The 22636-nt window shown below is 44.1% G+C and overlaps 1 protein-coding gene across 1 annotated transcript in view; it reads right to left on the bottom strand.

Annotated features, from left to right (window-relative positions):
- Positions 1-17056: 17056 nt before the first annotated feature.
- The window catches only part of LOC124722380 (ell-associated factor Eaf-like), a 31901-nt gene continuing 26321 nt past the window's right edge, over positions 17057-22636 (bottom strand). Inside the window, exon 3 of the mRNA XM_047247554.1 lies at positions 17057-17387. Within this exon, the coding sequence (XP_047103510.1) occupies positions 17057-17387 (331 nt within the window). The remainder of the gene's footprint in view (positions 17388-22636) is intronic.

The following is a 22636-nucleotide window of genomic DNA, read 5'->3' as shown; positions in this document are numbered from 1 at the left end:
TGAGGGCTGTTGTCATTATATACCCAAGTGGGGGGAGCCCTGTCTCCCACAAACTGGTGTGAGCTGCGGCCATGGGATGATGTGCTGCCGCTTTGCAGGTCCCCAGTTACGACCATGCCTCGTGTAGGAAACTACTGTCATAGTGTATTTAACAATATTTTGCAGGATCTATTTAGAGTTTCGACACGGTGTATTTACCCTCATTTATTTGAGCAATGTATATTTTTTTTAGTGTATTTTGCTGTAATGTATTTATGTTTCACGTGCACCTGGGAACACAGAACAGTGTTTTGCGTGCGAGTGTATTTGAAGCAAATTGTTTGAAGGAACTTTTGAGAATTTGTTGATGCGTTAAATACTTTACCTAATTTGTTTATGCACGCAAATGTTTCGGAGTAGCGGAGGAAGACACATAGGTTTCACAAGTGCGCCGGAAACGTTTTTTAGAGTCAGTGGGAGTACCCACTGCAAAACTGATGTAAGCTACTGTGCAATGATCTTTTTGCAAATGCATTTGGAACAATATTGAATTGGATTTAGTAGCTTCTGAAGCAGCTCAAACTCAAAGACAAGGACTTTTCCCACAAAACCGCAGAGTGTCTCAGGGGCGGTTTCACAAGTGTTTCATGATCTTTTCTTTTAGAGTATGTGTTCAAGTGTGCCGGTGGAGGTATTCCTTGGAATTGTTTAAATATTCTCAAGTCATCTGCAAAGATCTCTCTCGCCCTCTCTCTCTTTGTGCAGTGTTAAATTTAATTTCCGTGATATTGTCAAGTTATATATGTGACGATATTCCGCAACACCAGATGTATTAACTCCCAAAGAAGTTAGTGAAGTGCAGCACAAGAAGGTGTGCCAGGAGGTCTGGGGCAGTTTAGAGTCCATTGCGGAATCGCTTCTCAAACAGGCATTTGCCTTGGAATGGCAGAGGTCTCGTGGGCGTCGGCATCCCGCAGGTGTTTACCGGGTAAATGCTGTTTTGTTTGCGGTTCGGTCTAACGGTGACCAACGGCGCATGCAGGCCCAACAGGACACAAGGAGAAACAGAGAAAGAGCACATGTTTGGACAGTAATTTCTTGGGTGCCCTTAATCGAGGATTAGCGTGACATTCAGTCTGTCAGTCATGGGGCCTGAGCAGCCACTCCTGGATAGGCATGTAGTGTGGGTGCACTGTGCAGACCCCTGAGCAAGCTGTGTGTGCAGTGATGCAAGCCGGCGTTGGGAGCAGTCAGTGGACAGTATATGGCGGACGGTGCATGCTTTGCGATTGAAAGACTTTTTAAAAAATGGTTCAATTGGCTCTAAGCACTATGGGACTTAACATCTGAGTTCATCAGTCCTCCAGACTTAGAACTACTTAAGCCTAACGAACCTAAGGACATCACACACATCCATGCCCGAGGCAGGATTCGAAGCTGTGACCGTAGCAGCAGCTCCATTCCCGACTGAAGCTCCTTGAACCCCTAGGGCACACCGGCCGGCGAAAGGCTTTTAACAGACTATTTACGTGTGGTGGGTGTTTCATGATGGTATTTCTTGCTCGATCGAAATAAAAATAAACCATCGATTTAGATGACTAAAAGTGATCTAACCTCTGAAAACTGAATTTTTTATAAATAAACAATATACCATCTGCTGTGTAATTGAATTTCTGTCATGAGATCCTTCCTCTCCACCACAGAGCCGCTAATTTCCAGGTAGGGGATGGGGAGTGGGGAAGGGAGGGTTGGGGAGTTTACCGGAGGAAGATGGGCTAATTAATGATCAATTTAATTAGGCAGTCAATCAAATTAATAGAGTGGAAGGGGATATTCGAAAGCCTTGGGCTTGACAGTGTAGCTGTACCTGTGAGGGGGAGGGGGAGACGTTGGAGGTTTCCTAAGCAGTTGATAGGAGGGGGAAGGGGGAGGGTTGGGGAGAACAGTTTCTGGTACCAAGCACCGCGGGTTACAAATCCGTTCCAGGTGACATGGAACTCGATGACCACTAGACGTCTCTGCAGCAGTAGCGCTGTAAGCCATGGCTGTGTGTGCTCCTGGCCCCAAGTCTAACATGAGGGTGCCATTGTGGAGCAAGTGGTCCCAGCAGCCAATAGTGACATACCCTGTTGGGTATTTAGGTGGCTGCCTCTCACTCAGCTAGTCAGTCTGGTATTTGCGTTGAGTCAGTTGATATATTGCTTACAGACATCGTATTTACGTTGCATGTGCTCACTTCTTGTTTACAAGTGGACGTTGTTTCGATTTCGTGAGGTTATCTCTTCAGACCCTGTTGCTTAAGACTTTGTTGTTGATCTTGGTGTCTTGTTCAGTTGTCTGTCGTCGTGCTTGTCCTTCCATTCCCGTTCGTCCGTCTTGTTTGTTCGTGGGTCACTCTCATTTGGTCCCGTTGCATTTTTGTTAGCAGCCACCCTGTGACCATTCCTGTTGCGGTTACAACACAGTTGGTTAAGAATTTATCAATGAAAGGGTAAGATTATCCCCAGGGGATCGTAACCTGTCTATGAATAGACAAATAGGTCTGCCCCTGAGTACATACTTGCACCCGATGTAGGCAACCTGCAGTAACAAAACGCCCTTCAGCCAGCTTTGCCCTACTACTACAGTGCTATAAGGTTAATTGATGAGTTCTCGATATGCAGACTTCCAGTGGTGATCGTCTATTCCAGGTCTGTGATCCGTTAATGAATTTACTAGAACTTCCATGTATTGTTTTCTTGGTGATCGGAGATTTGTTCAGAAGTTTTCTGTTCTCCTGCAGCAAACCCGCCTTAGATGTTATCGTGGCCGTCGAAACTTCAAGTTTAGCTTTGTGTATGGCAACATGTGACGTTTTTCTATAGGTGGCGGCATTTACTTTTGCTACATAGACGACTCTTTTGGCAGAAGCGGCTGTTCGTTTTACTTCCGCCACTTCCGCGCATGTATCCTTTTTTTCAGTCTGTTTACGTAATTTCTCGTTAACATTGGCCCTTGTATGTTTCTGTCTGTGTTTTGTAACTTATCAAATTGAGTCTGGAGCTCTGCTTTGTCTGCACTGCGTTTTTGTTCTTTCTCTAACAGTTCCTTTTCGCGTTTTTCCGCGTCTCCTACCCATTCTTGTTCACACATTGCTTGGAAACATTTCCAGAATGCACTAATTCTCTCATTGTCTACGTCACGTTGTTCACCAAGCGTGGATGGTGAGTTTACTTGAGGTTCTGGTGCGCTGTGAGCAACATGTGAGTGTTGTTCATTGTTTTGTGCCGATTCACATTTGGTATTCTCAGTGACTGAGTTCGAAATGCGCAACTGGACACGCCTAACGACCATACTGTTGTGTAGCTGGGCCTGTACACCTGAGATCTGAACCTCCCTCACGTGTCGCATCGGTGACGTCATTTTGAAAAATCTTACAGTTCTGCGACTGCACCGCCTTTGGGTTGATTGTCGATAATCCTGAAATCCAGTCATCCGTAAATTCCATCTCGCTATGTACGGAACCTGCCTGCTCTCTACTATCATTCTCCCGAGTGTCTGCCATGTCTACTTGATTGTTGTGGTACAATAATTTGGCACTGCTTCGCGTAACATTTGAACATTGTATCACTGGATTACAGTATGCAAATGACCCTAATAAAGTCTCTAGGAAGAAATACTTTCACATTTAAACCAATAAACGCTGTGTGAACAACGCTGATGTGCTACCGCACTCAAACAGACGTGGCGCAGAGGTCACGAAAACCACCAGTTACCATAGAAGGTAACACCTGTAAGGAAAAGAATACAGTAGATTAGTAAATACGAGGCATCTGTGACCAAACAGCGGAAATTTTAATAGCCCAATACTTGAATTTCTTTAACTGCTGACTGTCAAAGTGTGATAAAAACAATTTTAATATTGGATATCTGCATAAACCTAAGTATCTTCATATTTTTTTCTGAAGATAGCAGTGAACGTGCCAAAAAGCAGGGTCGCCAAGTATAGGAGGCGTCGTCTGAGTACATCTCACCGTGAGGTGGTATGCTGATTATGCATTATGCTAACTCGAAATCCTACAAGAATCCCCCTGACATGACTCCTATACGCAATATCTGACTTTTAATCCCTTGTCGATGTTAAAGAATCAGGCCAGGTGAGAACGCATACCGCACATATAATAAGAATCAATTTAATAAAACCACAAAAATAATCCCCCCAAAAATGATTGGGTTGAGGGGAGTGGCGAGTAATTCTTGACTATCTGACGGATTGGCGCGGAGCGCCAGTGCCCGTTCAATAGTAACAATTTTCTTATGAACGATCCAATCACCGTCACTCCCTCTGATTGTCTGGACGCCCAGTGGCTGTCTAATCAGTGTTGCTTTTGGGAGGAGCTCGTTGTCTCAGGTCACTGGGCCAAGCACCACACCAGCGCGTTTTCAGAATTCGCGGAAGGTCTCTCCGCTGCATGGTGACTGCGCCGCCATTGTCTGGTACGGGCGTCTAGTCTAGGGTATGATCAAAGGAACGCTTCTGCGCAGGACGTCGAAGTGGGTGGCCCTCTCTGTGGGTATTATAATCTCCCCCAGACTGCACAGCATTGAGCCCACTTGCAGTGGTTTCCGGTAGAGAAGTCTGCCACGAAAAGTCTTTATAATAGGTGATTTTTACTGCAATGCAGCTTGTGCTCATTGTACGTTTTAATAGACCTGTGATAGTTATGATTATGCGTCGAGTACCCTTAACTTTGATGTCTGCACTAATCTGGCTGCCATGGCAACCCCCAATTCAGTAATATAAGTTCAAAATGGCGGTTAATGTGGGCTTTGCAATATCAGTGCATGGCCCAGATATGACGCCACCTTCCAATAATGGATGAAAAGCGAACCAAGAGTAGCCATTTCAAGGGCAAAAGGAGAAAATTGCCATCGCAAGCGCCAAGGGGAAAAGGATCTCTGCGATAGTCTGGTCGGGCAGTAAGAGCAGTTGCCCTTTTCTTACTATCGGCGACAGATCATAAAAAGGTGAGGTTTCTGTTAATTTCGGGTATCGTGCAATGCTAGCTAGCGTTGCCTTGGCTTGGGTCGTCGCAAAGAGTGTCATTCCTATCGAGGAGAGGTACTCCTGGGCTGGGCATCTGTGAGTCTCCTGGGACAAATGGTTCAAATGGCTCGAAGCACTATGGGACTTAACTTCTGAGGTCATCAGTCCCCTAGACTTAGAACTACTTAAGCCTAACTAACCTAAGGACATCACACACATCCATGCCCCTAGGCAGGACTCGAATCTGCGACCGTAGCAGCAGTGCGTTTTCGGACTGTAGCGTCTAGAAGCGCTCGGTCAAAACGGCCGGCTGTCCTGGGCCAGCTGCAGCGTCTGTACCTGTAACAAGCGTGGCGGATCGCAGTTGTGTAATTCTTTGAAGTAGTCCGCAAGTATTCTGCAGTTCTGCATGTTATTGCATGCAATCTTTTGAGTTTTTGTATCTACAAACTGTAAACTTGTTTCTACGTACCACTTTAAACTATTTTAGAATGTTTTATAAAAGTTCCTTTTGTTGTTCTCCTTAAAATATGACTTAGTTGACATTAGTTGATCTTTTATATGTTGTACTCTGATCTTTTTGAGACATGTTAATGCATGTTTCCTTGCTTCTGTAAATTTTTTCCTGTTCTTATCATATTTACTTGCATTCCAGATATTCCAGTCTAGTTGTCTTTTTATAAATAACTCATCACTGTCATCATTCCACCGGTTTCTTCTGTAGTATCAACAATGTGTTTTTGTAGTTGTTCCCTACACTTAGGAATTCTTATTTCCACCTGCATTTTGTAATATTTTTCTCTAGTCAACTTCTTTATGTCAGACTTCCTGGGGTGTTATTGGTTCTTTTTTCTAAATATTGGTCTAACATTGAATTTAATGACAGATAGCTAGTGGTCTGAATCTAATCCGGTGCACTTGGCAACTTTTACATTGAGTACTTCCATAGCAGAGCGTTTACTTATTGCGACGTGATCAAGGTGTTTTCCACCAAAAATCGGGTTTGGTGACAACCATGTCGTTAGTTTTCTAGGAAGTTTTTTGAAGTATGTAGATTTTAGCACAGTGTTACGCTGCCTGCATACGCTAAAGAGTCTTTCTCCGTTTGCGTCGGTTCTTTAATGTGCATGGAAGTTTCCTACTATTCATCTGTGCTAGCGTTCTTTGCCAGTTTGTGCATTAAAGACTGATCTGTGCTCAAGTTCTTTGCCAATTATTGCATTACAGGCTCCAAGTTGTAATACTGTGTTTTTCGCTGGAATGTGATCTAAGGTGTTTGACACAGTTTGCCAAAAATTTTCTGTTTGCTCCTCTGTTTTTCTCATTTGTTGATGCACGTGTCTTTAAAATGGTGTAAACTTTGTTTGATGATTTAAATGTTAGTGAGGAACGTCTTTAGTTAGTAGATTTAAATTCTGTTGTTGAGTTTAGCGTTTTTTGGTTTACAATGAAACCTACTTCAAATTGGGGTACGTTTTTCATAACGAAGCTTGTTCCGGATTGGAGTGCATTTTTCATAACTCTTCTTCCAAGTCTTCCCTCAAATATCCAGAATTCTTCTGAATCGAAAGGATGTTCGTTAGTAAATCTTGTTTCCTGCAGTTCTGTTATATTTTTTCATTTAGAAATTTTATTAAAGTTTTAAGTTTTCCTGTTTATAAGAGTGAATTTATATTAAAAGTGGCTACGTAATTTATGTTTCTGTGTTTGATTATATGGGTTTGTTGTTTAAAGCAGGTTCCAGAATCCACCGACTCATTCTTTGCACCATGTCGTAGGCCCCTCAATCCGAATGCCTACTTTTCATTTTCTTGGAGATGGGAGATTGGGTACACTCTGAGATAAAATCTCTTACGAAGTGCATCTCCATTATTGTTTGCTACAGACACTACTAAGGGTTGTTTGTTAATGTAAAGTTCAGATACATCCCTACCTACCGAGCAGAAGGAGAGTAATCTGAAAGTGGTTGGCCACAGGCGCCCTGGAACTAGAGAGCCCACTCCTCAGATTAGCTGAAGCCTGAGAAGTGCCGGTGGATTGCTGAGCCAACTATTGTGAAGTAGGAATAGTGGACCGGCACAGTTTTTTAAAACCCATGTATTTGTATTCAGAAAGAGTTCTCAGTCAGATCATTGGGATGCCAACTCTGTCGCTCTGGGATAGCCTCGCTAAGGGCCGACAAGTCTGTTTCTCTCTATTCGAGAGCTGCTCTTAAAGTTTGTAATTAAAATGCTGTTAATCTTCGGTGTTTCATTCAGCGCTCACTCCACGGGCTTAGACACTGATTTCTGTTGTGCAACCAGTTGCACTCTTTGCTTTTTCTAGTGTTTAAAATAAGCCTTCAGAGTAGTAGTTAGTCTGATTGCAAATAAACGTTGTTAATCAGACCAGCAAATATCCTTGAGTCTCCTGCCTTGAGACAGTGTTAGGCGCTACTGCCAACAATCAACCTGCCTTCACTGGAAGTTTCTCTTTTACATTTGCACCTAACCACTCGGAAATTGCAGCCTGACCTGAAACCTCCTGTCTTCTCTCCATCCTTGTTAGGACACGGCAAAATACTGACACATATTTACAACGGAATTAACTGAATTTGATTTTAGCAACTCTTTCTATATATAGGGCCTACCTTATCCCACACCATCTCTTTCAACTCATTCTTGAAACACTATATCCTGATCTCATTAAGAAGTCTTACCGTTTTGTATGAAGCTGCCTCAGGGGCATACTGTATATTTCCATTAGTTGTGCATCATGATCAGATAGTAAATTACCAACTGGATACCCATTAACTGTTTCAACCTGAGCATTATCTATAAAAATGTTATCCGTCAGTGCCCGACTATCTTGCTGCACACGAGTTGCAAAACTGACTACTGAAATTAGACTGAAATAACAAAATAATGATTCTAGTTCATTTTTACTGTTAATATCCACATTGAAGTCTCGACAAACTACTAACGGTTTCTTCTTATCTGACAGGCAGTTCAATAATGTATCTTGATTTTTCATAAATAGTTGAAAGTTTCCTAGAGGCGACATGTAGACTGTTACAATTATCAGGGAAGTATTCTGCAGTATTCTGCTTTAACACAAAAACTATTCGTTTCAGTATTTTTGACTTTGTGTCCAACTTTTACGTATGTTGCGAACTCCTCCTTTTCTCATATTAACTCTACACTAAAATCATGCTACTCTGTAATACCTGATGTTAAACTTCTCCACCCCTGTGGATATGTGGCGTTCAAATAGGCACAAAACATATGTAACTAAAGAATTTTCCACATATTCCATGCATACAAGAAGCTCATCTATCTTATTTTCCACCTCTACAGTGTTGTGATGAGTCAACATCACCATTTTATATTTCCGGAAACTGTTACATATATTACGGGCCTGTTGCGCCGTAATTTTTTTCAATATTAGATACCTGTAACCTGATTTTAACTTAAAAGGTGTGCCCCGTTTGACTCCAGTAATCACAGGGATTTTGTCTTGTATGATTTTGGTCCTCCTTACACTTTCTTCAAGACGCTCAGCTTTCCTTTCCCCTCCTATTAAGGTGCAGGCCATGATTTATGCATCCCCATCTCCCTATTTCAGCAACGGGCGCGGCACAGGTACCAGACATCGTTCTCTCAAACACTATTCGCTCAGCTCCTTCTTCCCACGGCTAACAACCGTGTTAACCCAGGGTTGGTCATGTTGCTGCAAAACTTCCACAACTCTCACATGGGTCTGTGTTATTGCTGCTCCTATTTCCTCCAGATCGCCTTTAATACGATATTCCAACTTGCTAGCCAGGCTATTTCCTACTCCTCCTACAATAAGTACCTTATCCTCTGCATCAAAGTCACTGCACAAACTCCAATGTTCTCATACTGCACCTAGCTTTTCGTGTAGCAGCTGGCCTATAACTTTCCTGTGACTGCTACCTAGCAGCAAAACCCGTTTTTTTCTGCGTGAATAGTCTACCGAATTAAAGTCGTTCCTACGAACCTGCTGCGCTCTACTTAACCCAAAAACTGGTTTCGGCTCTTCTCCTACATCAGGTAACAAGTCAGACTGATTGCTAACCGGAATTTGAAATGCCATTTCTGATGTTTCCTCCTTTTGCCTATTACTTGTCACTTTCTCCCAGCTCCCATTGTCTACTTCCCCCTTCATCTCAACTAGCACAAAATATACCCTTTCTTCCCTGTTCCACTAATTTTTGTCTCGACTAAATAGTCTATAACTCCATGGAAAAGCTTCATCTGTCTCTTTTTTGAATTCCCCGCCGCTATCTCCTCGGTGAAACACCAACCTTCAAACCAGTTCAAAAATGATTCAAATGGCTCTGAGCACTATCGGACTTAACATCGAAGGTCATCAGTCCCCTAGAACTACTTAAACCTAACTAACCTAAGAACATCACACACATCCATGCCCGAGGCAGAACTCTAGCCTGCGACCGTAGCAGTCGCGCGGTTTCGGACTGAAGCGCCTAGAACCGCTCGGCCACCGCGGCCGGCAAACCTGTTCAAAAATGGTTCAAATGGCTCTGAGCAGTATGGGACTTAACTTCTGAGGTCATCAGTCCCCTAGAACTCAGAACTACTTAAACCTCACTAACCTAAGGACATCACACACATCCATGCCCGAGGCAGAATTCGAACCTGCGACCGTAGCGGTCGAGCGGTTCCAGACTGTAGCGCCTAGAACCGCTCGGCCACTCTCAAACCTGTCATGTTTCTCCCATACCAATTAACGTACAACAACATACACGTTTATCACACTTGACTCTACTCACCCAGTAAGCTAAAAAGCACTAAAAACACTTGAACTGTAATAAAGTAATACTTAGTATACAAAATAATTATCTTTCGGTAAGTTGTGCAGCTAACTCACAGACATCAGACAGACGTGGAATGAAAAGACAGATGTTCACTGAACGTAGGTAGCACAACACAGGAAGTGAATGAAAACTTTAAAGCACAATATCTTCTAACAACAGTCATAAACTGACGCTATCAGGAAATTACGTAAAGCATGTAATGAATCCAAGACAACATGTAACAATTAGACCGTGGGCAGACGTTGAAACTAACACTAACGTACACCAATACACGGAATGAGGGCTTAAACGAAGGGAAATTCGATAAAACTCGATATTTGTTACAGTTTTAAACAAACACTATCTAGAAATAATGGAAAACACTGTGAAAACAAAACGATGACAATGAATGACAGCATCGAACTGTGCAGGTGGAGGAGCTTTTGGAACGAGAGGTTGTTCGGCAAATAGACTTTCCTGCCCCCGTTCTCCTAACTTATACTCATGTTCAGAAGAAATAGAACACCTTGAACGGCTAGAGATAGGACGTTCGCATTCACAGGACAGTTACAATCGCATGTTCTGCAGAAACGATTATTACTTGAAATATGTAGTCCCGCGGGTTCAAGGTGAACATCGATATTACGGTGCAACTCCACCTGCCTGTAAAACGTGCCTGCACCTCTCGTTGTCGCAATAAGCCGAAGGTAATTGCTCAGTGTGACTTGAGCAGACGTGCATGATGCCTCGCAGACGAATGCGTGAACCGCACCGTCAAATCAATGAGTTTGAAAAAACACTCATTATTGTCATGAAAGAATGTGATGCATCCACCCGGGAAGTTGTTGCTCTTGTAGGACGAAGTGCTTCGGCAAGTCAATGGGTGTGTGGAGAATGGTTCAAGGAAGACCGTATAAAACGACGAGATGGACCAGGTCGCACCACCCACACCACCCTCCACGAGAAGATCAACAACTAGACCGAATGGCATTGGAGGACAGATCTGTTCCTCCTCGGCTCTGGTGCAACAATGCAACAGTGTAACACATCGTATACTATAAGAGGTGACAGTTCGTCGCCGTTTATTACGGCACGAATTGCGTACGCGTGGTCCACTTCTCCGCCTACCTTTGACGAATGTGCAGAAACATGCTAGACAGCAATAGTGTATGAAACGACGTCACTGGGGACAGCAATGGAATTAGATAGTGTTTTCAGACGAATCCATGTTTTGTCTGTTTGAAAAAGATGGCCGCATTTTGGTTCGCCGCAGACAGGGGGAGTAGCATCACAGCGACTACATTCGCACGAGACACACAGCGCCAGCTGAAGACCTAATGGTGTTGTGTGCTACTGGGTACAACCACAAGTCACAGTTGGCGCCTGTCAGGGCACTGTGACCAGAATGACCTACGTGAATCACATCCTGCGACCATTAGCACAACACAGCACAACACATCAGACGCCATTTTTCAGCAAGAAAATGCACGACCACATGTTGCTGCAGGAACATGTACCTTGTTGGTGTCACAGAATGTTAGCCTTTTGCTCTGGCCCTCCACATCATGAGACTTGTCGCCAACGGAAAATGTGTGCATATGGTGAAAAGACGGGTGCAGCGCTATGACCCAGTGCCAAACACCAGAAATAAGCTTTGGAACCAGGTGATTGCAGCATGGATGGCCTTACCAACGGACCGATTCGCGCCTTATACGTGTCGATACCGTAGTGTATGGAACAAGTTATCAGGGCCCATGGTGGTCCACTCGACAACAGGATACATGCTGAGCCGAGGTGACTGAAATGCTTATTTTCTGCAGAACATACTAATGTACATGTCCTGTGGATATAAACGTCCTATCTCCAATCGTTCAGTGTGTTCTGTTTTTTTCTATATATGAGTGTAAATCCTATACAGCAAGGGCGGTATGCGTTGGGGAGACATCGCAGCACGTCCACATGCACCAACGACCACCCAGGAGTTTTCAGTCACGCTGTTGGACGAATGGAACGCCATACCAGAACTCCTTACTAACCTTGTAGCCATCGTAGGAGCACGCTGCAGAACGTGCACTGCCGTCTTTGGTGATCAAACTCTTTATTAAGAACCGCGTCCCGCCGTTTGTAATGTCCAGGGCAGCGTCATGAATCGCGGTGACTTCAGTGACATTATTGCCTTAGAATGAAGCGTAATTTCTGTTCGTCGGATTGCGTAGTTCTTTCAGTTACCTTCTGTACTATACTGTGGCAGTTCTTTCTATATATCGCTCAAATTTCATCGAGCTATTTTACTTGCCAGTGACAAATCGTACGAAAGTTACTTTCTTCCTTAAATTTCGCACACCTGCGTATATGACACTTCGCCTCAGTTGCACCACACCATCAGCAAATCCCCTACATCCTCCAATATAGAAATAGCCCTCTGGCTTGGAGTGGCAGCGCCACTGAATACCAATAATACATCAGTATTTTTTCACAACTCTCAACAATTCAGTCAAACAACTTATGCAGCACCTGGACTGCTATATATACGCTGCCCAAAAGAATTAGTGGAACATGATTTTGGGCGTCTGCCGTACTCCGTTGAGTAATAATTGAGGACTGGTTATGTTACTAAATTATACCTATATGTTTCACGAATTAAGTTCACAACAAAACATCATTACACCCTCAATCATTTACATAAAAAGAGCCGAAATGTTCGACAGGTGTCGAATACAAAGTGGAAAGAATCATTCATCCCGTTACCCTGGGTACTTTTCATTGTACTTTCAGAGTTACAGTAGCGTATATGCCCTCCATGAGCGTTTATCACTGCCTGGCACCTAATAGGCATGTTCCGTATAAGTCTACAGAGGCCTCCGTGTATTATCCGTTCCCATTCTTCAATAAGAACCCATGAGAGTTGTTGGAGAAACTGTGGTGGAACAGGACGACTACGAACAAGTCGTCAAGCATCTCCCACATATGCACGATGGCGTTCAGGAATCACAGCCGCCCATTCAATTACTTCCCTGTTCAGGCTTCGCAAGACATCCCTGCTGACGTCCGCCACATAGGCCCTCACATTAAAAGGAATTTAGGGCCACCACCGTATGCAGGATCTCTTCGATGTATTACCTGGCGGTAAGGTGACCATGGACAAGATCCGTATGGCTGTCAAAAATGAAGTCCCCGCAGCCGGCCGGTGTGGCCGAGCGGTTCTAGGCGCTTCAGTCTGGAACCTTGCTACCGCTGCGGTCGCAGGTTTGAATCCTGCCTCGGGCATGGATGGGTGTGATGTCCTTAGGTTATTTAAGTTTAAGTAGTTCTAAATTCTACGGGACTGGTGACCTCAGAAGTTAACTCCCATAGTGCTCAGAGTCATTTGAACCATTTGAAGTCTCCGCACAACGTCACAGGCCTTGGAAATCTGTCAATTTCCAGAACAATATTTGGCAGGTACCGCCTACCAAATTCCACGCACATGCACACGTCCATCACTTAGCGTCAGAGGATAAATAACATGTTTTGCCAGTGACGAAGTTGCCCGTTTACATGGGAACTGCAAAACGGAAAGCGAGCTGCAATATGTTGTCGTGTCAAGCGAGGTACTCGAACAGGACGTCTGGATGCTAATCTCCATTCTCGTAACCTGTTCGTTACAGTCTGGTCGGATACAGAGACTCCAACGATCCTTCTGAAATTGTCTTGCAGTGATCTAGCGGTATCTATACGACGTCGCCACGTATATATGGTTAGATATCGGTCTTCACGTGGGACTGTAATTCCTCAACGACCTTGTCTAACTCGCCATTTGTACTGACCTGTGTCCCTGTAGCGTGTACGCAACTTGTGGATGACACACGGAGAAGCTTTGCCATCTTGCACAACACGACCGAAAGTCCATCCTTTTTGGATCAAACAGACTGCCTTGCAACTTGCACTTCATTATGATGTCGAATTACTTGTGCTTGGTTGAACACAATGTCCACAAATGACAAGTGCCACTTGTGTGCCTCACTAGAAATCAATGGGACATCGGTACTCACTTCCTTCTGAGCGCTCACCTGACACTGTAACACATAACACAGCCGATAGTTGGCGGATGATTTTAATTGTTGCCTGCATTAAAAGCGAAGATCTCAAACCAGGTAATAAGACCGCCCTTATCAAAATATTACTTAATATACCGGACGTTCATGCAAGTGTTCCCCTAATTCTCTTGAACATTGTATCTACCTCTGTCGTTCTGTTCCAGAAAATTTCACGACAAACGTTAGCCTGTCCTCGTCCGTCCATATTATTGCCATTGGCTTTAATATCCGAAGCTGCGCACAAGATGAAGTCAACGGATGGCGTCAGTGTCTTGTTTTTATCTCGGGAGACTAGTCCCTCTGCCGAATAAAACCCATTCCCAAGTAGCTTCACTATTGATGTAATTACGGTATTCTCCAGTTTCCTTGGATATGGAAATGTTACGGCCTCGGTCTGACTGAAAGTGAGTGTAGCTCAATCTAAGTGTTAATCATGCATAACGAGTACCACAAACCTGACTCTACAATACCTCTTCCATATCAGTCCAAGATTACAATCATGTCGGATTGAATGCCTATTCATAGTTTACCCATAGCACAACTTGAACCCACCTGAACACTTTCCAATACCCTTAAAATTTAATTGTTTTTCCCACAGAAAACAGCGAAAAAAATACGCACCACGAAGGAATTATCCGAATGGGATGGAAATCAGTAGATGTGATGTGCATATACAGACAAGCAGATGATTACAGTATCAGAAAAATTGGATGATTTATTCAAGAGAAAGAGCTACACAAATTGAGCAAGTCTATAACGCGTTGGTCCACCCATGGCACTTATGAAAGCCATTATTCATCTTCGCACTGATTGGAAGAGTTGTTGGATATCCCCCACCCCCTCCTCCCAGGAATATCGTGCCAAATTCTGTCTAACTGGCGCGTTAGATCGTAAAAATCCCGTGTTTATTGGAGAGCCCTGCTCATAAAGCTGCGAATGTTTTTAATTGGGGGAGCTCCGGCGACCTTGCTGGCCAAGACAGGGAATGACAAGCGCGAAGACAAGCAGTAGGAACTCTCGCACTGTGCGGATGGACGTTTCTTGCTGAAATTTGAGCCCCGGTTGGCTTGCTGCGGAGGGCAACAAAACGGAGCGTACAGAGTCGTCGACGTATCTATGTGCTTGTGCCTCTCTGCCGACTGCAGTCTTCTCGTTCTCTCGTCTCTCTAGGTCCACCGCTTCCTTCTTGGCGCTGTGTTCGGCCATGGTTCACCCATTCCTGCCAAGATCGTCGAATAGTGGCATCGTTCCTATTCAAATGTCGCGTGATTCGCCAATTACTCCAACCGGCTATTTGAGTTCAGCTACACGTCAACTCTCAAATGCAAACATCTGCGTATAAAGTTCACGCGCTTGTCTGCGAAGCGTTGTTACTGTCAAACTGAGTACTCCACGGGATGAAATTCTCAAAGATTTTATTCCCTGGTATCAACGCGTCCCCTATTTATTATCCTTGCCAGCTGCGCTGTGAAATTGCGCTGCAGCGTCACACATTCATCCATCGGCCGCCAAAGTTTACAGTTTTGCATATTCCGTCGATAACTGTATGAATATTAATTTGTGACCAATTTGCATAACTCCTCCGTGGTGCGTTGCTTCTTTTTATCTTAGAGTGTAGTTACACGCCACCGGCAAGACAAAGATATTTCCGCTATGTACGGTACTCTATGAGAGAAGACGATGGAACTGGCGGCTGATATGCACTAAACTGAATCTAGTCCCATACATAAACTAAGTAATTACCGAAAGGCTATCCAGCAAGTTACAAGTTAAAATTTCTGGACGTTGAGGTCTGTGGGAAACATGAAGAGAAATGCGGATGCAGAGTATTTAGGAAACCAACAAACACCGAAAATTTCACGAAAACTATGTATCAACACAATCCGGAACAAAAGAACTGGGTGAGTCATACATTAACAAATGAAGCACACTGAATCAGCGACACCGACTGCCTAGAGGCTGAACTTCGGAAGCTACCAACGACTTTGAGGGTAAATGGCTACACGATGTCCGATAAAGACCCGTATGGCAGCACGGGACTTTATGAAGACCACTCAGAAGGAACCGCCATGGAAAATCGCTCACCTACCACACATACATGATCTTAGTGATGTGGTGGGCAAGAGTCTACGACAAGAAGGAATAAAAACTATCTTCCACAGGACCACCAAAGTCAGAGACTCTCAGGGTGCCACTGAAGATTACGTGTACATGCTTTACACGCCAGGAGTATACGAGCTTAGCTACAGTTGTGGACTGGCCTGTATTGGTAAGATTGGATGTCCTATCAACTCACGTACTGTGGAGCACGAGCGATCAGCAAGGCTTTTTTAGCATACTGAATCGGCAGTGGCAGAACATGCAAATTAGGGCGGTGTGTCCATACAAATTCAAACAAGTCAATGTTGTAACTAGGCAGCCACTTACCTCTAAGGAAAAATCAGGGAGGCTGTAGATCAGAGAAAAAGCTCTCCAAAATGACCAACATTTGCTAGATATTGCATGCCGGTGGGTAGAAAGGACTAGCTGAGCTGCTTTACCGCACGCCGTAAGTAGCACACTGAAGGTCATAGGTACCATAGGCCACTACATAAGTAGCCCCACATCACGATGACAGCCTCTGCCGAATTTGCCGATGACAGCTAATAAAAATTCGTATCAAATTTCCATCTGAGACCCCTGCCCCTCGATTCAGTCACTGAGTCAAAACATAGTTTGCAACAACATGCGGCTGTTTGCAAACAAAAAATGTAAATGAGTAACCTCAAGCCACACATCCATGTGTTGAAGTCCCTCGACTAGTAACAAATTTGCCAGAGCTTGTGCCTGGAATGTCTAGTAATCGAAAATTCCGCTTTCATAGCCGTCGCTCTATTCACCGCCACTGCAGACGTCACCCCGAATCGACTTATCGCTGTCATCGCCGTCGTCGCCTCCACTATACCTTCGTTGGCCGCCGTAGCTGCTCCAGAAGAGAGTTACTGAGTCCATCAGTCTCCAATGCCGTCACTGTCGCCGCTGCCTCTACTGATGCCAACGCCGCCACAGCTGCCGCCATCATCTGCCTTGCAAACAGCGGTACCAGCTCTGACGCATCCAACAATCCTCCGGACATCGATCCAGCAACAACATGGAGCCCACTATGATAGCCAAAGTAACCTACACCACCATCTCAACTGTTTCAACCAATGTCACGTCATGGTCTTTCTCCAGTAATCTTTCTCCCTTCCCTGTCGTCTCCAATGTCTTAACGCCATCAGCAACCGATTTGGCAGTCTCATTGCCACCAGAATATGCAGCTCCAGCACTGTCACCAGCATTGCTATCTCCAATACTCCCAGCACCAGCTCCACCAACAGCATCGACAGCAGTAGCACCACCAAAACCACAATCACAACCACCACTTTCACCTCTACTGTTCCCAGAAGAAGCTCCACCAACAGCGTCGACAGTAGCAGCAGCAGCAGCAGCAGCACTACCACCATAATCACTACCACAATCACAACCACCACCACTACCATTACCCACTGTAACACCACTGCATCGTCATTTGCTTCCACCACATAATATGCTGCCTATAATACATCCCCTATACCGACTCCATGCTCTACACAATCTTCTTCAAATCCACTGGCCTCCATCTATCAACCTTACCACCTACACCTCCTTCTATTCGAACATGACACCAGTCTCTCCAACCCAAAAGCCCACAGTCAGCAAATTAAGAACATCAAACCCGAGTAACAAATATTCTAAACTACCCCAGAAAAGCAGTTCCCATCAAAACCACTAGAACTTCTATTACTGTCTACTCTGACAGCTTCCCGACCAACTCTGAGACCATCTAGAAATCCACACTGTCATATGTATGTGCGCAACCACTACAGGAGATTAGCGTTTAATGAGCCATCGACAATGATGTCATTAAAGATGGAACACAAGTATGGATTAGGGAAGTAAGGAGAAGGAAATAGGCTCTGCCTTTTCGAAGGAACCATCCTGGCATTTTCCCTATGCGATTTAGGGAAATCGCAAGAAACCTAAATCAAGATAGCTGGAGGTGCGTTTGAACAGTCGTCCCAAATGCGAGTCCAGTGTCATCCCCGCTCAGTGCAGCAACCACAGCCACATACAAGCAGTCCAACTACTCACCGAATCTGCACCCACCACTGACCATCTCATTCATAATGGGACGTTCATATATTTCCGACGACATAAAGTAGAGCCCTATCGCTCCCAACCCCAAGACATCAACTGCTTACACTGCCCACAATACGACAATTGCCATTTGAACCATTTGAACCATTTGAACAATTGCCCCTCCCTCATTCTCCTCTCCACCTGACCTCATTGCAAACCAAAACACCTCTACAAGGATTTTCCTAGTTTAAAATCTCCTTCCACCTGTAACACTTGCAACGAACCACATCCTACATATTTCTACAACTGCCAATCCGAACCACTTCCTGCAAAACATCAAGTAACCGTTCCCATCTGTCTCGTACCTACGCCAATATCCAACCAAGAATCTCCCTGCATCCTGCTCTGGCAGCAGAAAACATCTGCTCTTTCCATATTCCTCCAAAACATACACCGTTTTCAACGTCCTCACGCTCTCCAATAAATTTTCCTAACAGCCAGATCTATTTTCCATCGTGATGTAACTGTCACCTACTCTCACAACCAAGTTCACTTTATCTTCAACTGACTGCTCCATCCTACATTCTTAAACTCTCCCAATGCGACGCGGAAATTTGAAATTTGGCTCGAAGTGCCTACATTGTTCCTCTGTAATAATGCGAAAGGGTGGCACCCTCCGACTTCATCCTCGGGCTCGGGACAATTCAAGCTGCAAGGTGTCGACGCATGCGAAAAAAGACAGAGCTAAGAAGTTCATGTGAGCTGTAAGGTGGGTTAATGATGTTACATTGGAACCAAATTTCACCAAAATTCTGCCCACCGCCACCACGCAGATGTCAAACGATAGGAAGGTTACCAGACCCCCTCTTACCCACATTTCATCCTTTAGTTTGACGCCTCTGCTATGGTGGTCAGAACCGCGAAGATCAGTGTTGATAATATGCGGTTTCTTATGAGTGGCCGAGGTAAACGTTCCAAACACGCCATCTCTCCGAATCAACAGAAAAACGCCTCGGGAGGTGGCATAAAGGGCATCAATGAAACCATCCCTTCCCTATGGGCGTTCATATTCACACAATTTGCTCTCGGGAACGACGGTTTGCTGTTCGATGCACACAGGACGGCGTTCTTGATAAAATTTGACCCTGCTGATACCCCCGGCCGATTCAGTCCTATTCTAAAGACATTGCGGGGCTACAGCCGCATTGAACGTGATCTCACTCCATTAGACTGTAGCGTGACCACTAGTTTTGCTTTGGCGTACAGGGCTGAACAACTAGGTACCGTTCAAAACCATTCGATAAAATCTGAGCATGATACGAAGAAGGAAATTATGTTTATGAATTTTCATTCCTCCTTTTTCGCGCCCTACTGTGACGTGTGAACGGAAGGGATCGACATTGACACACACATAAATGAAATGACGAAAGGTTCTTCTCTAGCAACCTGCAGTTTGGCAACATCCTTGGTGCCACACGAACGCCTTTCTTGGGCACTTTAAAAGATATCCCTTTACAGCAATACTCATCCACCGATTCCTAATCGTAGATGGGACAGGCAACCCAATGCGGCCGGCCGGTACGGTAGAGGTCGGTAGATGGATATCTCTGTACAGAGACATTTTTTAAGTGTCCACCAAAGGTGCGCGTGAAGCAGAGATGGCGTTGCCGAACTTGGCGGTCTTAGAGGAAACGTTTGCCGTTTTATTCACGTGAGTTACAATGCCGCATCCCCCCAGTATACAGACCACCGGAGGGCATGAAAATGGAGGGATGAAAAATAATAAACATAATTTTCTGCTTCGCATCACGTTCAGATTTTATCGAATGATTTTGAACGGTACATAGTGGTTCAACCCTGGGTACCAGAGCAAAACTTGCGGTCACTCTACACTCCAAAGGGGTGAGATCATGTTCAGTGGGATTGCAGCAGTCCCGCGATGTCTGTAGAAAACGATTTAACTGTCCGGTAGTGGGAGGCGGGGGGAAGAACGTCGGCCCGTGGTACATCGCACAGCAAACTATAATTTTCGAGTGCGAAATGTGTGAAATTGAACGCCTGTAGGGAAGGGATGGTTCCATTGACGCCCTTTATGTCACCTCCTGAGACGTTTGCGTGTCGATTTTGAGCCGTGGTGTATACGAAATGTTTCCTTCTGCTACCCATAAGGTACCCGCGTGATTTCACCGCTGGCCTTCACGGTTCTGACCTCCGTCGCACGGACGTCAAACTAAAGGATAAAATGTGGGTAATAGGGGGTGTAACGATCTTCCTATCGTCTGACACGCGCGCGGTGGCGCTGGGAAGAATTTTGGTAAAATTTAATTCCAATGTACCATCATTAACCCACCTTTTAACTCACATGAACTTCCGAGCTCTGGCCCCTTCGAGGAAGACGCCGCAGGGCGCCACGCTTTTGCACCTTACAGAGGAAGGTTATAGGCACTTTCAGCCAAATCCAAAACTTTTGCGTCGCAATGAGAGACAATTACAAGGTTTCAAAAGTGACCCTTTAATTGTGTTGCTCATTGTATAGAGTGTGTAGAAAATGAAGATTATAAGGAGGTCAGGTTAGGTGATGTCGGATCGAGCTTATGTTCCCAGTTAACTATTCGTCGGATATGTAGCTTATCGTGAGCGTTTTTGTGCCCACGACAATCATTCGTAACATATAATCGGTTGTACGGTGGATGAACCAAACGCTTGTTCATGGATATCAACCTGGTTTGGATGCCGGAGGGGGAAAGTGTCAGGTTTTTTTTATAAAGAATGTGAACTGAAAAAAGAAGAACTTTTAAAATTTGATTTCTTTTCCAGCACTGTATTCATCCATAATTTCAGATCTACTTGTTAGAGTGAAAGGCATTCATGCTTTCCGTACATTAGCAGTATTTAAAAACGTGACCATTAGATTTCTATACGGAAAACGCTATACCTTAAGTGTAGTTTTTTCAACTGTCCATCTTTACCCGTTAATCATCACAGAACGAAACCAACCGTGTATAAGGACTGAGAGTTTGCGTAGGTTTGAATGTTAAGATTAAACAATCATCTTGAACTATTTAACCACTAACTGCGCTCTATAGCATAACAGCTATTACCTGGTGACTCTTAGGTTTAACACCCACACTTTCGCTCGCTCGTCGGTGATTGGATACCGTTTTGCGATCGTAGCTCCTGAGCGACTAATAATTTCCTGTTGTCTTAATATCAAGTTTTCCCTGTGTACTTTATACTACGCCATTGACTATCATTAACAGCAATGGTCTCATCACACTACCTCTGGTGTGCCGAACTTACTCCTATGTCTGCGGATGATCAAGGATGATGAACTCAGTTTTGTCTGTCAAGAATTTTTCAGGCCAGTCACGAAGCTGGCTACATATGACATATTACAGTATTTTAAATAGTATAGTATAGTACGGTATTGAATCGAACGAGATATACACTGCTGATCATCTAAAGTGTCCCATCATGAAGGTGGGATACAACAAGCAACTAATTGGTATGAAGTGCACTGCATGCTTCGATATGGAAACGATGAGCATTTCAGGGTAAACGCACAGATTAGATACGAATAAACAGATCTAAATTCTATTCGTAGAGAAGGCTTATACAACGCATACCTCGTTAAGAAAGCGTATTTGAATATTGGTTATTTGTGAGAAGTTCGTGTTAGTCTCCGCATGAAGGAGAAACTTCAGCCTGCACTTGTCGAAATTCGACAGTGGCAGAATCGTGGCCTAACGTGACTGCAGTTTATCGTTAGTTGATGCACTGCCTGACATACAAACCGTACAGTAACATTTTCGGAGGAAAGTTGTAATATTTACCAATCTGGACTATGGCGCCAAGGCTGTTTAAAACGTTTACAGACCGTGTTTCCTATAATAAAGTATTAAATAACACCAATATCTAATAAAAATACGCGATCTGAAAACACAAACAATATAACCAAAAGGCAAACAAATTGAGCGTAAAACATGTAAGGAAGAAAGTAAGGAAGAAGGTGTTTTGATAATGTCATTGTAATGTAGCACATAAACCCATATTTTTCGCAATGCGCAACGAAAACATCTCCCGTTTTACACACATCACAACAAAAGGCGATGACAGAGATGAAACCTCTCCAAAGAAGACAGAGTCGATATCTCGAAGTTAACAATTTGATAAAATTATTTATCATTTATTGAGCACAAACAACAAATGTATGTTGTTTGTCGTATTTGTGATGAATTTAAATTGTCACCACAAGCGTGTAATACAATTCGTGATACCTCAATTTTTCTCAGTTTTGGAGAAAGTTCATACATTTTTGGGGCAAGTTGGTACATTTTATGTTTTGAAGCACAATTTCGACCACCTCTACTTTAAAATTTTTAAATTATCCACAATATTGATGATGTCATACACTATGTGATCAAAAGTATACGGATACCCCCAGAAACATACGTTTTTCATATTACGTGCATTGTGCAGCCAGCTACTGCCAGGTACTCAATATGAGCGACCTCAGTAGTCATTATACATCGTGAGAGAGCAGAATGAGACGCTCCGCAGAACTCACGGACTTCGAATGTGGTCAGGTGATTGCGTGTT

The sequence above is a fragment of the Schistocerca piceifrons genome, chromosome X (assembly GCF_021461385.2).
Source record: "Schistocerca piceifrons isolate TAMUIC-IGC-003096 chromosome X, iqSchPice1.1, whole genome shotgun sequence".
NCBI classification, from domain to species: domain Eukaryota; kingdom Metazoa; phylum Arthropoda; class Insecta; order Orthoptera; family Acrididae; genus Schistocerca; species Schistocerca piceifrons.
This window is presented reverse-complemented; position numbering and strand designations above follow the sequence as displayed.